The 15,460-nt window shown below is 33.7% G+C and overlaps 1 protein-coding gene across 11 annotated transcripts in view; it reads right to left on the minus strand.

Moving 5' to 3' along the window:
* Window positions 1-15,460, minus strand: part of LOC120092733 (AAR2 protein family) — a 75,806-nt gene that overhangs the window by 14,279 nt on the left and 46,067 nt on the right. For 7 of the 11 annotated variants that reach the window (XR_005486146.2, XR_005486138.2, XM_039050900.2 and 4 more), the window contains 7 exons: window positions 15,048-15,177; window positions 11,751-11,974; window positions 11,549-11,641; window positions 11,403-11,474; window positions 4,634-4,666; window positions 1,434-1,568; window positions 841-897 (listed from right to left, as the gene is read on the minus strand). Coding sequence is in view for 9 of the 11 variants with exons in the window: in XM_039050900.2 (XP_038906828.1) it covers window positions 841-897; window positions 1,434-1,568; window positions 4,634-4,666; window positions 11,403-11,474; window positions 11,549-11,641; window positions 11,751-11,974; window positions 15,048-15,177 (744 nt within the window). In the remaining 2 variants the exon portion in view is untranslated. The remainder of the gene's footprint in view (window positions 1-840; window positions 898-1,433; window positions 1,569-4,633; window positions 4,667-11,402; window positions 11,475-11,548; window positions 11,642-11,750; window positions 11,975-15,047; window positions 15,178-15,460) is intronic. The other 4 variants (XM_090316875.1, XM_090316878.1, XM_090316880.1 and 1 more) reach the window with 2 other exon arrangements.

Below are 15,460 nucleotides of genomic sequence, written 5' to 3' on the forward strand. Positions count from 1 at the left end.
GCCTTCACTTAATTGAATGATGCTAAGGAAGAAATAAGAAAAGGGTTCTAAGGAATGAAATGACGATATGGTTGAGAAAACCATCTACGAGTCGAAGGACTTGCCTCATCCATGAAAAATAATTCATTCATATTTCATACAAGTCTCATTACACCATAGATATTTCTTGGTAATTTTCATCTTCTTGGGAGGCCTTAACGTACTAGAACATGGGTAAATCTGAGTGTACTCTATATATTAAACCACCAGATGACCAAAAAGTTTAAGTTATATGACCTCACAAGGATTCTAATTTATGACCTCTGCTCTAATACCATGTTAAGTCGGCAATCGACTCAAAAGATTAACTTCATGGGTAATGAAAATTTTAATTATATCAAAAATTAAACATTCTCTCACTCGTAAGTTTGAAAATTTGTAGAAGACCCAACAAGTCCTGAGTCGAGTCTATGTAAAGTCATAGTTTAAGCTTTTGGGTCAACTGGTAATTAACACGGTACCAGAGCCGTGAAGCCCAAATAAGCATTAGGTCAAAAAAAAAAACAATTGAAATCCAAACCAACAATGGTTAACTCAAAAGAGGTATGATGTTAAGAGGGCATGATGAGGATCCCACAACAAAATTAAGGGGCCTCACAATGTGTTATAAGTTACATGGGTTATTTCTCTCATTGTCAATTAGTTCATTATCAATTAGTTATAAAATGAAGTCTCACATTATCTAAATACTATACCAAATCCGTGTAGGCTAGGATACTTGAATTCTCAGTATGGTACAATTGTATAAATGGTTAAATCAACAATGGAAAAACGATACGAAATAAGGTTTGATCCACATACCCATGTCAGAAGATCCCCATCAACAACCGGAGCCTCTAGCACCAATGAAAAGAAATCCTGCATGATTTTAATCATAATTCAGGTGATTGGCAAAATGTTAATCTCAATACAATCACCCCCTAAAAAAACAAAAAACAAAAACAAAAACAAAAATACCGAGGATTGACCTGCAATAAACAACCCAACGAATTTAATATAACATATATGGACCTCAAATAATTGAATACTCACTCACCACAGATAACTGGAGTGAGAATAGTAGCATATCCAACTTCAAAATATCATAAGCATCATAGGTGTAATAGAATATGGATAAAATATCAAATACATGAACCTTTTTAGCCTAAGCAAGAGATCGTGTGTTTGAACCTCTTAATATCGGTTTCTAAATAATTGATATTGGTAATCATTTTGTGAGTAGAAGGAATGTTAAGAATATGCAAAACCGAACAAAACAAAACAAAACCTACCAACCAAAAAAAAAAAAAAAGAAAAAAACAAACAAACAAACAAAAACATTAAAAATACCCAAACAATAAACTCAAACTTTTGGGTAAGCTAGTGGGTTTTTAATGATCATGGGACTACCTTACCTTACATAAACGATACAAGAAACTATCAGCAGTAAACCATGATTCGTCTAAAATTGTTGATGATGATCCTACTGTATCATTAGAACGATCTCTCCCTAATCCAAATTTCAATTGATGGTAGATAACCTTAATGAACTGCAATAATTCTTCAAATCGTCAGACATATAAACAGAACAGAAACAAACTTTATAGCAACAGAAGAATGTCCAAGCAAGACTTCACAAATGTATATGCTAAAACGATCCATGTATTGGATATTAAAAAGGATTATACACAACTTGAACACGGCAGGACATGCTTAGACATGGCTAGCACCAATAATAAAGCCGTAGGCCAAACCTAAAGACTAACAGAACTATTGATAATAAAAAGAGAGATTCCATAACAAATTCTGAATCCCAATATGTAGATTTGTGTTTGGTATAGTTTTTTAGATTAAAATATCAGTCATCTATCTCTTAATTACTTTTTTTAGATATCTTTTTTCTTACCGGGGACAAAATTTTTCTTGGATGAAATGAAAAGAGACTAATGCTCAAAAGATACAAACTCCAGAAGGTGAGGAAAAAATTACAATGGAAGAATAAAATCAAAACCAAATGAGACATAGAACTTGAAAAAGAATATCCAGAAAGCAGATCAGAAAAAGCACAACATTAAGAGGTTGACAAACGGACCAAACCGAACCAAAGAAGTCTCTTTAACACCCAATGTTTCTGGAACAGATACCAAAACGTCAGATTCTACTTCCAAACCATCGAGACAGGGCACTTTAATAGCTAGATCCTCTAGCCTTTTAATTTCACACCCTTATCAAATGATTCATTTAGTAATACTTCATCCTTGCCTTCTGATGAAAGTGAAGGGCATTGTCCTGCCCAGGCAACTTTTCATCTTCTATTACAAATTTAACTTGAAAAGAGTCCAATGAATTCCAATAATCATAATGATTATTCTTTTAAAAGTAATCAAAATGAAGGGTGAACCAATAGCTACAATGTCCCCAAAATTAAGGAAAGCGTTGCCCCTTATGCTGTCTTGAATTTCAATTGTGGCTGAAACCACATGAATTTTTTTTTACATCTATCTATCCCACTCCACAATCAATCAAATTAAAAGTTTTGGATGAAATTCCAATTAGTCCAACAAAATACACCGCAGTGCTTCAAAGGTGGCTTTGCTCGAGTATTGCAAAGGTAAGTTCGATAACATAATCTTTCCTACATTGTCCACCCTAAATTCCGGCTTGCTATGCTTCTTGAAAGATCAATATTCAAACTTCATATGAAATGGAAACGTAATTATCCATTTACCTTCTGTCCCAATATCACCTAAAAGTCTGCCATCTTCCATTTGCAAAAGAGCTGCATCAGCCATGAACGGATTTAACACAAAAGTAGCCTATAAAACTGTTCGATTGTCTTTTTGATATCCATCCATCATGGGCATTCAGACGTCAAATTACTATAGATGAACTCAAATCAAGGCTGGCCACTTCTTTTTCTTTTGCAATCCGAAACTTATTTCTACAAAGAGGTGGAGATCTTGTAGAAGCGGTTAACCCCTTAGAGACTGTTTCCTCTATTCTCTGCTTTCCATCCCAGATCTTCCTCGCAACATCTTCACAACTGATGGTAGGAGACTTGGTGTTGACCTCATGATGCACAAGAATATCCTTAATTGTCTCCTAGGAAATAAGCCATTTTTTTTCAATAAAACCCACTAGAACTGGTAAAAGCTTTCTTCCTCCTATAGGTGGCCAGACAATGCATTCAAAGAACCACCCCCTGTTGAGAGCCTTTGTTTCGAAAGACGGATTGTACCACTGTTGTCTGGAATTTTTTTTGAAGAAATGCGTTGACACCAGAAGTTGCAAAAGATCAACAAGCAGACTTTCAAACAAACAAAGATGGGATAAGAAAAAAGGGATAAACAAATTGCTCTTCATTTATACCATGGTCCAATCTTTCCCTATCAGCTCATCTTTTATGGGTCAGTGCACTCAAGTCTCTTTTTGGAAATGTAGTTCAAATGCAACCAAATAATGTTTTAGGACTGCTCAAGTGGTTGGCTTGAGCACTTTGAATTGGCCAAGACCAAAGCTTCTCAAATGGTGTTCCCCTGCTACTTCCCTCTACTTTATTAGCTAACTACTCTTGCAATAAGTAACAATTGGGATGCTGAGGTAAGTAGAAAGGAGTTAAATTGGGTAATTAGGTAATAGGTATAGGTTAATTCCCTTTTTATCCCTCACTTGTATTAAAACTCTATAAATAGGAGTCTTCCCCCATGTATGCACAACTAACGAATAAGATTTTCCTTCAAGAGTTCTCTAAGATTTCTCTAAGATTTGTAATCTACATCAGATGCTTTCATATTTCTTTTCCAGCTTCTATATTATGCCTTCGATTTTTTGTTTTTCTTTTCCGTCCTTTTGGTAATTGTAATCTTTGTACATCTTTGTTCTTTCTCAGTAATCAATAAGAATATGCACGATTACGCAGAAAGGGAGGGAAGAGAGAAGGAAAAAGACTGAACATCTCAGGTAAAAAAATGGACTGGATTCTCATAATAGAAAGGACGTGCAGAAGAAGACAAGAACAACTAAAGGAACTTCCAAGAAAGAGAAACAACACAGTAAACTAACAAAACCACAGGATAAGAAGCCATCTGAAAGGAATAATGAACAAAAATGATGAAGGCTACCAAAAGTTGTGAACACATTTTCAGCTCTGATATTGTTCAAGAACTGGTAAGTTCTCATTCAATGTGGAAAATTAGAAAGCCACGCCAACTTCGTGCTTCTAGAAAGATAATTTGCACTTTGCAGGCAACAGAAAGCAAAAGTAGTATATTAAATTCCTAATGTACCTTTTCCTAACAAAATAATAACAATAACAATAATAATAAAATATATCCGCAAGTGACTGGTCCTCCAATAGGTAATTCAGAAGTGTCCCTCTTTTTCATGTATGTTAAGAAAAGATAACACGTCATTATAATTGAGTAAACGACCATATATCAGCTGGGATAAGGTCCCATTAGATAACCAAGATTGCTACTTTATTTGAAAAGTGCCATCCCATATGTTCAAAAGATTATGCATCTACCTCGACCATGAACAGGGCAACATGAGAACAACACACAACAAGGAAACAAAGACAATAACATTCAAAATAATTAGGAATCACCGAACACACCTTTGTAAATAGTTGACTCCTTGTGCAAAAAGGCTGCAACAAAATGTGAATTCTTAAAAAGTGTATTGACAAAAGAATACAACACAGCTAGAACAAGAAATGCAAACTATGCCCCTGCTATTTTTCGTCCAAGGTCAGATAACCTCACAAACTAAGGGTACAATTTGCTATGTAAAAGAAGAAATATGCTGCCACAAAAAGAAATAACTTGGGCTGGAAAGAAGGAAAAAAAATTGTGGTCAAACCACGACCTGGAAATTTTTATCTCCCAAGGATAAAACAGAACATAAAGAAAAGGATTTTCAGCATACTCAGGGAGAAAATGAATAGGAATTCATAGTTCACCTATGATATCGTCTTTTTTATATAAATAAATAAATAAATATATATAGAGAGAGAGACACATTGTCAAGAATGGAAAAATAAGAAAATTATTTACATCCTTTAGCAAAAAAAAATTATCAACGGAAACAGCTTCAGTTTTTAAAAAAATTCCAAAACTACCCCTTCGTAATTCAAATTTTTTGCGCGTATATCGACAACTTCTGAGTGTAGTTTTCAACTTCACAATTTCACTTGATCAATATTTTGACCAATTTCAACTACAACTGTAGTCATGCCTTCAACTTCAACTTCAACGACAATTTCAACTTCAATTTCAATTTAGTATTCCCGATTCAATTCATTTTCTTCTTCTTGCAATCAGCACCAGGTTTTCATTCTTCTTCGTGGATTGCATAGAACACAGGTGCTCTATGAGGAATAGAAGATTTGGTTTCATATCAATTGCTTAGTTGTTCTTCTTTTGGGGGATCTTTGTGACTCTCTTCTTTTTTTCTTCTTCTTCACAGAATGTTGGATATCAATATTGGCAGGATTATGTATTGTATTATTATTTGTCTATCACTGATAGACATAGATAGAATTTTATCTCTGTTATCACAGATAGACAGAGATAGACGCCTATCTTTGTCTATCTCTAGATAGAGATAGACCTCTATCTTTGTTTATACCTGATAGACAGAGATAGACGTCTATCTTTGTCTATCAAGTCTATCTCTGACTATCCCTGATAAACAAAGAAAAATGCCTTGTATTGTATTATTATATTAGCAAGGCAGAACTATTTATTGATAGACAACGATATATCACTATCTCTGTCTATCAATCATCATTGTGATTGGATGTGTTGGTGATAGACAGAGATAGAAGTCTATCTTTGTCTATCAGTCTATCTTTGTCTATCATTGATAGACAGAGATAAAACTCAATCATTGTCTATCAGTTCTATCTTTGTCTATCAGACACTGATAGAGTTCTATCTTTGTCTATCACTTATAAACAAAGATAACTCTATTTCTACCTATCACTATTGGATATTTTCATTATGAGTTCAGTGATATTTTCATTATGAGTTTCTTATATAATGGAATTTTGGTAGATGACTGGATAGACTTTAATGGTTTAGTTGGTTTAATATATGAAGAGATTCAATTGAATGAGTTGGTAGATTTATTAGTTTTATTAGATTTTGGTAAAAATAGCATTCAAATTGTGGTTCCGATAAAAAAGGACAAGGATGTTTTTTGGTATCTGACTTTGGTAAAGATGCAATGAGTAGACATCCATTAGTTGCTCATGTAAGTGTTTGTTCTTTAGAAATGTCTTCTGCTGCTATTAGTATTGTAAGTGACGATGGTGATAAAATGTTATATTTAGGTTCTTGTTCTTCTTCAAATGATGAAATTATAAGAGATTTTTTTTTTATGGTGATTTGAAGAGAAAAAATGTATCTGAAAGTAAAGAAGTACTTTCAAAGTGTTTTTACATATATGCAGTGAAGAATAATTTTCAATTTTAGGACTACAAGATCAAATTCAAAGTCTGTTGAGTTCAAATGTTTCCAAGAAAGCTGCAAATGGTATGTCAGGACACCTCGGTATAAAGAACAGTGAGTTGTGGATGCTCAGGAAGTACATTTCTGAGCATGACTGTCCATTGAGCACAACTCAAAGTTGTCATAGGCAAGCTTCTTCATCAGTAATTGACAATTGCTTTATAGATGATTTTAGGTTCAAGTCTACGAATCAATCCATTCCTAGAGACATTATACATAAGGCTCATACAAAACTTGGAGTTAATATAAGTTATCGAAAAGCTTGCAGGGCAAAAAAACACATAGTAAAGATATTAAAAGGAGATGCAGTTGAATCATACACCTTGATTCCAAGATTTTTGATCAATTTTCCTTAACAAATTTTTATCTCTTCCCATTGTAGATTAGAAAGTGATAGACAACTATCACTGTCTATCAATGATAGTTATCTATCACAATCTATCTTAGATAGACAAGGATAGATGTCTATCGGTATCTATCTTAGTTTTGTTATTATTCAAGCTAATAGAAATGTTTTTATGTATTTTGACAGGTACCTACACTGCTTTAGAAATGGATGATAATAGTCATTTCAAGTCTTGCTTTATGTCTTTTAGTGCATCAATCGAGGGGTGGAAGTACTGTAGACCTATCATATCTGTTGATGGCACATTTTTTAAGTGTAAATTTGGTGGTATGCTATTAACAGCCTCATCACTAGATGGTAACAATCAAATCTTTCCCCTTTGGTATCATAGATTCTGAAAATGACGCATCATGGACATGATTTTTTGAAAACATACGAAGTAGTTTTAGGGAACGAGAGAATTTAGTCACTGTTTTCGATAGTCATCTTAGCATTCCTAAAGGAGTTTTAAGAGTGCATGCTAATGTTGAGTACTGTGTGTGCATACAACATCTCTTAAGAAACTTGAAACTTCATAAAAGGATTCATTTCTTGATAATTATTTCTTTAGTTGTGCTAATGCCTACACTACCGATGACTTTGAGTACCACATAAGATGCATGGAGTCACTCTGCCCGAATATTAGAAGTTATCTTAGTTGTGTTAGGTTTGAGAAGTGGTCTCGGGCATATTCATGAAGAAGAAGGTATGGAATGATGACATCGAATATTGCAGAAAGTAAACTCAGTTTTTAAGGATGCTAGAGAATTATCTATGGCTAGCTTGCTTAGTTCAATCAGAGATATATTGCAAATGTGGTTTTATGATCGAAGTAAAGCACGAAAAGTCAAGATAAAACTAATAGAGTGTTATCTCTATCTAACAGGGATAGATAAAGATAGGCATCTATATCTCTATCTATCTCAGATCTAGCCTGTCACACTCTCTCCTAGATTACCCACCTAATCCAGAAAGAGGTGTGAAGATACTAAACATCACCTCCCCTGATGATATTTAGCATCCAACTAACCAACTCAACTTGTATCTAAACTAGAACAGTTACACAATGATCATTTAATACATTTAATTTCCATTTGACATAAACCATATCATGACATTGACAAACACAATTCAATACATATTCAGCCTCACTTTACCCTTCTGCATAAGAGCACACCCTAAACCGTGGCAAGAAGCATCATAGTAAACTTCGTACTCAAATACCAAATCTGAGATAGACAGAGATAGAACTCTATCTCTATCTATTACAGATAGATAAAGACAGACGCCTATCTTTGTCTATCTTGACTTTTCGTGTTCTCGTCATAATATGTTCTCAGCCCAAGAAGTCAAAGGAGTTTTCATTGCAAAAGCAGCTTTACTTCGATCATAAAACCACATTTGCAATATATCTCTGATTGAACTAAGCAAACTAGCTGCGGATAATTCTCTAGCATCCTTAAAAACTGAGTTTATACTTTCTACAACGGGATGTTATCATTCCATACGTTCTTCGAGAATATGCCCAAGACCACTTCTTGAACCCAACACTACTAAGATAACTTCAAATATTCGGGCAAAGTGACTCCATGCATCTCATGTGATACTCAAAGTCATCAATAGTGTAGGTATACAACTAAATAAATAATTATCAAGCAATAAATCCTTAAAATGAAGTTTCAAGTTGCTTAAGAAATGTTGTATGCACACAGAGTACTCAACATTAGTATACACTCTTAAATCTCCTTTAGAATCTTAAGATGCCTATTAGAAACAATGACTAAATTCTCCTGCTCCCAAAACTACTTTGAATGTTTTCAAAAAAACCATGTCCATGATGCGTCATTTTCAAAATCTACGATACCAAATGCAAGGGCAAAGATTTGATTGCTACCATCTAGTGATGAGGCCGTTAGTAGCATGCCACCAAACTTACACTTCAAAAATGCGCCAACAACAGATATGATAGGTCTACAAAATACTTCTACCCCTCGATTGATGCACTAAAAGCCATGAAGCAAAACTTGATAGATAGTGATAGATTAGATAGGCCAACGATAGACAACTATCCCTATCTATCTAAGATAGACTGCGATAGATGACTATCATTGATATAAAGTGATAGTCAATAGCAAGAAAAACAAATTGTTAAGAAAAATGGATCATATCTGGATTCATTTCATTCAACTTTTCAAAAAATCTTGGAATCAAGATGTGTATTATTCAACTGCATCTCCTTTTAATATTTTCACTATGTGTTCTTTTTCCCTCCAAGCTTTTCGATAACTTATATTAACTCCAAGTTTTGTACGAGCCTTGTGGATAATGGACTGATCCATAGACATAAACCTAAAATTATCTATCAAGTAATTGTCAATTACTGATGAAGAAGCTTGCCTATGACAACTTTGAGTTATGTTCAATGGATAGTCATACTAAAAAAATGTACTTCCTAACCATACACAACTCACCGTTCTTATACTGAGATGCCTAACATACCATTTGTAGCCTTCTTGCAAACATTTGAACTCAACAGCCTTTGAATTTGATCTTGTAGTCCTAAATTGAAAATTATTTTTCACTGCATTTATTTTAAAACACTTTGAAAGTACTTCTTTAATTTCAAATACATTTTTTTCCTTCAAAATCACCATTTTTTTTATTTAAAAAAAAAAAAAAATCTCTTATAACTTCATCATTTGAAGAAGAACAAGAACCTAAATTCTATCACCATTGTCACCTACACAATTAACAGTAGAAGAAGACCCTTCCAAAGGACAAACATTTGCATAAATAACTAATGGATGTCTACTGATTGCATCTTTAACCAAAGTCAGATATCAAAAAACTTCTTTGTCCTTTTTGAGAATTTTATATTAGATTTTACTCTTGTGGGTTGGGCTTTGCTAGGTCGGGTTGTGGGTTTTTATTATTATTATTATTTTTTTATCTTAGGTTTGGTTTGGTTTTTAAGGTTTGGAAAAAATGCAAACCGTGAACTAAACTAAATATGTTGGTTTATTAAAGTTTTAAACCGAAAACCCAATTAATTTCAAAACACCCGAACCAAACCAGTCGATTTGTATCGGTTCGGTTTGGTTCCTCAATTTTCTCGATTTGTTGCACACCCCTAAGGAGGGGCGTTGGAAATTTTACTATTTACGAATGATTGTGTGAAAAGACTACTTGTTAAATATTTAGTATTTATTGTTGTTAAATTACCAATTAACCCGAAAGTTTAAGCTGATAGGTGAAGGTAAATTTAAGGGATAGATGCAAATATAGCAATCAGGCTCAAAATATTAGCAAGCAAAATGCAAAAGAATTTGCAAATATAGCAAAATTTAGATCTAGCTTTTAGAGTATATCAATGATCAACCATATCACTAGTAGGAGAGTATCAACAATAGACTATATCGCTAATAGGAGTCTATCAGCCTATAACCAAAATTGATAGATTTTGCTAAATGTGCAATTCTTTAAAAATGTTAGCCCTAAAAGTGTTACCCATTGCAATTACTCTAAATTTAATATTATATCAATTCTCTAACACTCTCTCTCACTTGTGGGATTTAAATATGTAGAAGATCCTAATAAGTGAAACGAATCTTAGTTGGGACGGGAAGAACATTGCAGTGGTTTCAACACAAGACCTCCTACTCAACTCTGGTATCATGTTAAATCTGATTGACCTAAATGCTTAAGCTGATAGGTGAAGGTAAATTTAATATTATATCAACATTCTAACAATTGTCTTAATTCTTTTCCATATTTGTAGTAGTCTTTCTCCGATATAAGAAGACCTAAATTGCACATATGGATTACTGAATTATCTAAGATATTTTGCTTCACTTATGCTCCCAACAAAATGTTTTCCGACAAGGTCACTCCAAATTTCCTTTTCCTGTATAGCTAAATGTAAAAAGCGGGTTCGCTTTCAGGTTCAGAGATGGACCCCAAATTTAGGTTCAAGGAAACAAATGGTTGGACTGATCTACTGAGGGAGGATTATCCAAATATCTACACCTTGGAAAACAAAATAGAGCACCATAATCATTGTGGGACACCTGGAAACAACTGTTGATCTATGGTTTCAGAACAACTCTTCTCGGCAAAAGAGGCGGAAGAATGGGTACGTTTCATCAGAGTTTTCTCTAGTACACTAAATACTATTTGACGAGAAAGCTACCAAACACAAAAGCCTCCCCGTTACACCTAAATACTTTTTACTACCAACAAAACAAGCTTATATTACAAACGTATTAAAAAAAATAAAAATAAAAATTGCTCCAAATATGAGAAATGGTAGAAGAAAGCTTCGCTCAAACAAACTAGTCTAAGAGAAAAGGTGGAACTTTTATTGAAAAGTTCAATCGGAAAATACGTTTCTAAAAGTTCAATTGGAGCTCTTATAGAAAAACTCAATCGGAAAATAATCAATTAATATATCCAAAAGTTACATGCCACGGTTGGAATCAAATACTTACGGCTTCTGTGCACTCAAGAAACAGGGTAATTAATGATTTCCACTGCAGAAATCCTTCAAGTGATTGTCCCATCTGCACGACGTTAGATGTTACATAAAATATTTGCCAACAAAAGGAGAAAACTCTTGTCCACGGCAGTTACTAACCAAAAAAACAACGAATGCAAACTGTAGCTCGCCAAGAAGTAGGTCCTCTGAACCTCCAAAATATTTTTTCAGTAAGTTTTCTAGTAGTAAGGTCTACAAAGATCACAATAACATAATCAAATTAAGAAAAAAAATTTGTAAACAACTGACATGATCTCCAACAACATTTTTTGCTACAAAATTGATACACACTAAAGTTTACCTTATCGAGATTCAAATAAGTTAGTTCCTGCCCTTGAACTCCTCTCTTTTTGATGACATGGGGAATTTCTGTGTAATAACATCCTCTCCTCTGAGATGAATCAACAGGTGTTGCAAACTTACTAGCCTTTAACTGATCATCCAGGACTTTCTCTATTGCTGGCTTAGAAGTGCTCTGAGAAATTCCAGGTTCACAAGCCACAGTAATGTCACCTCCAATGGGTTCTGTACAATGTATGGATTGTCAAGAATATAAATAATATATCTTTTTTGTTTAACAAAAAATAAAATGAACTTTTTGAAGTAAGAACATAAGGCATTCTTATTGTTCTTGGCTAATCTTGTATTCTATTGGCCATTCTTGCATATCATATATGAACGAAGATGTCCTCGTGTTACCTTACCTCTAGAACCAATCACACGTTCAAGGGCCAAGAACCTACAGTTAGCTTTAAATTCTGTTATGTACTGAGATAATTAGTATGGGGTTAGGGGTATTAAGGGTAATTAGATAAAGAGTTAGTTACTAATAGTCAGTTACTGTATGTGGTTATAAATAGAAGGAAGGTGAGTGAGTGAGGGCCGACTATTTTGTGGAGTGATCTAGGGCTTGGGTGAGAACACTCAAGAGGGAGGTTCCAAGTTCCTTTATACTTGGATTATCTTGTAGTTTCTTCTTTAGTTCTCAATATATTTCAGACCTTGATTCTTATTAGGAAGTATCCTAACAAATTCTCACATACAAATAGAGATGAACTCAATTATTGAGAGGACTCGAGCAACAAAAACTAGTCAGAAGCTCTATAATTAGTTTTATATGATGCAACAAGATGAAATTGATTGAGCTTTGTTAAAGGCCATTGGTGTTATTTTATTTGCAAGCATACTTTATTTTGGTATTTTCATTTTGGACCCATACATGTCTTACTTGGGATTTTAGTTTTATTATGTATTTTTGAGTTAGGGATAGAATGGTGTCAATGGACTTTTAAGTCTTCATGACTAAGTAGGATACATTTTAAGGGTTTGTAGGATAACAATGTACGATTAGTTTTTTTCCGAGTTTTTAGGTTTTTCTAAATGAAATCTTCTAGTAGATGACAAAGCCTCATCCCCCTTGTAATTCTTGAGCTAGGATTGCATGCCAAGAACATTCAGGTAGGTTTGATCAACTTGCTTGTAAAGTGTGAATTTCAAGTGAGGAACTAGTTCTCGTTATCTATTGGTACTCGATCAAAACATAATCCACATCTAAACCTTCCCTTTGGATTGGCATCAAATTGATTTAGGGATTTTAGAACTTATTATTATGAGTTTTTTTTAAACGGGTAACCCATTTGACCCTACAACATTTAGGTGTCAATAAAACTCACATATGATATTAAATCCTAAACCCCTCCCCCCTCCCCTCTTAACCCTATTTAGGAGTTCAACTCAAGGGTACCTAATTTACAAATTGTTAGGGTTTTCTCTTATAGTATTATTTTGAGTCTTGGCTACTTATTTAGTATTTAGTTGGATTATGTTTAAATCTCAACCAATTGTCTTTTCTAGCTTTTAGTTACTGTTGTAACTTCTTAAGTTATTGCCTTCTCCATATGAATATAAAGGTAGATTGCCACTTCGTGGGCTAATAACCAAATTGAGGTATTCTTTGAACTAGTGTACATCACTTTTCATATGCAGGTTATATCATTAACTGTTTTCTAGTAGTATATATTAACTAGCGTTCCCTCATTTAATAAGATGAATGTTAACGAATTTGTCTCCAAGATTTGATCTCCACCATAATGGTATCAAAGCCCTCGTGGAAGGGACTCTTATGTCTGGAAAGAAGGATGCTAGCACCTCCACCGGGAGTAGAGTCAACTTTTCCACCGATAACCCTCTCCCCTAGATCTTCACCTTAGAACTTAGTTTGAGACTCATCAACAGAATCATCTTTCTATTAAATCCGGGTAAAAAAAAAAAAGTTCTTTCCACAAATGAAACTTCTTTTCTTGGATTCATCTTCTTTTCTTGGATTCATGATTAGTAAGAATGGGATCCCAGTAGACCCAAATAAGATTCAGGTAATTCAACAATGGCCTACCCCAGAAAATGTAAAAGACATCCAAAGTTTTTGGGGTTTAAGATCATTCTACAGGAAGTTTATCAAAACTTTCGGTTAAAAATAATTTTGGTTTTACCTTTAATTGAGTGACTCAAAAGAAAGGAAGATTCAACTGGTGAAAGAACAACTTTCTAGTTTTGAAGTGCTAAAACAGAAACTTATCACACCTCAAGTCCTGGCTTTTCAAGGCCCTTTGACATTGGCAGTAGTTGTCCTTCCACAAAGTTATCATCCGATCGAATATTCCAACAAAAAGCTTAAGCATCATTGGATAACCATTTGGTAAATTATGTTTGTTTTCTTATAACCTCTCTATCATAGTTTTCATCTTTCTCAACTAAAATCACTTTTAACTCTTATCCAAATTCTAAAAACAAAAACAAGTTTTTAAAAGCTATGAGCCTTGTTTAATAACTATTTGATTTTTAGTTGCTTTTGAAAATTAAGCTCATATACCCTATGTTTCCCTCTAAATTTCTTTGTTATGTTCATTTTTTTAGCGATGTTCTCAATTACCTTAAGCCCTATCATCATTAGTTATATTTGTTACTCCATTTTCCCAAAGCAGAAAAGATATTTAGGCCAAGTCCAAGCAAGGGAAATCCATCCCTTAGAGATGAGAGAGCACTCTCTATGAACAAAATTCTATATGGAATGGAGATCAAAAACTTTCTCTTACAACCCTAAATTGGATATTGATAACCTTACAATAAAATAAGGAGTTGTTCTCAAATATAGAAAAATGAACCAAAATATTTACAACTAATAGCAAAATATCGATAGACCGCAATAGACTACTATCTGTATCTATCTATGTCATGATAGATACAGATAGTAGTCTATCGCGGTCTATCACAGATAGACTATGATATTTTGCTATTAGTTATAAATATTTTTAGCATTTTTGTTATTTAAAATAATTTCCCTAAAATAAGACAACTAACTAACTAATTATAAAATACTAATTAAATATTAATTAATCTAAATTAACAACTTAACAAATACTAAACTAAAATATACTAATTATCCTATAATTCTCCTCATCACAATCATAGACACAGCCCAATAGGACGTGGGCTTCCCGCACCCGGCTTCTAGTGAACGTCTAAAATAAAATTTGCATGCAAAAGTTTGGAAAAGTAAATCGTACACACACTAGGCACTGAAATAGAAAAGGGCGCATGCCTAGTCGCTTAATTGTAGTACTGCTGATGTGGTTAGATATACGTTTCCATTCTCCATATTGACCCAGATTATACGGACCAAGTTGTCTGTCAAACTCCAATTGTCTAACTGCTTCCCCAAATCGCTCCTCCTATTCAAGAGATGAAAAAAATCAACAAACAAAAATAACAAGGGATTGATGTAGGAGAAATGAAGATGAACAAGAATCAGCAATATTATAACATTAAACTTGTGACTTTGAGTAGAAGAATACTTGCTATCAGGTCTTTTAAAGATACAATTAGGCTAAACTAGGGTTAAAAAAAAAAAACTAGGAATAACGATCTAAACTAAAATCTAAATGAATCATCTCAACCAACTAGATACACCTTAATAAAGATACGAATAAATATACAAAAGATAATCAACTAAAC

This window comes from Benincasa hispida, chromosome 1 (genome assembly GCF_027475165.1).
Source record: "Benincasa hispida cultivar pf3 chromosome 1, pf3_genome.v1.1, whole genome shotgun sequence".
NCBI lineage: Eukaryota > Viridiplantae > Streptophyta > Magnoliopsida > Cucurbitales > Cucurbitaceae > Benincasa > Benincasa hispida.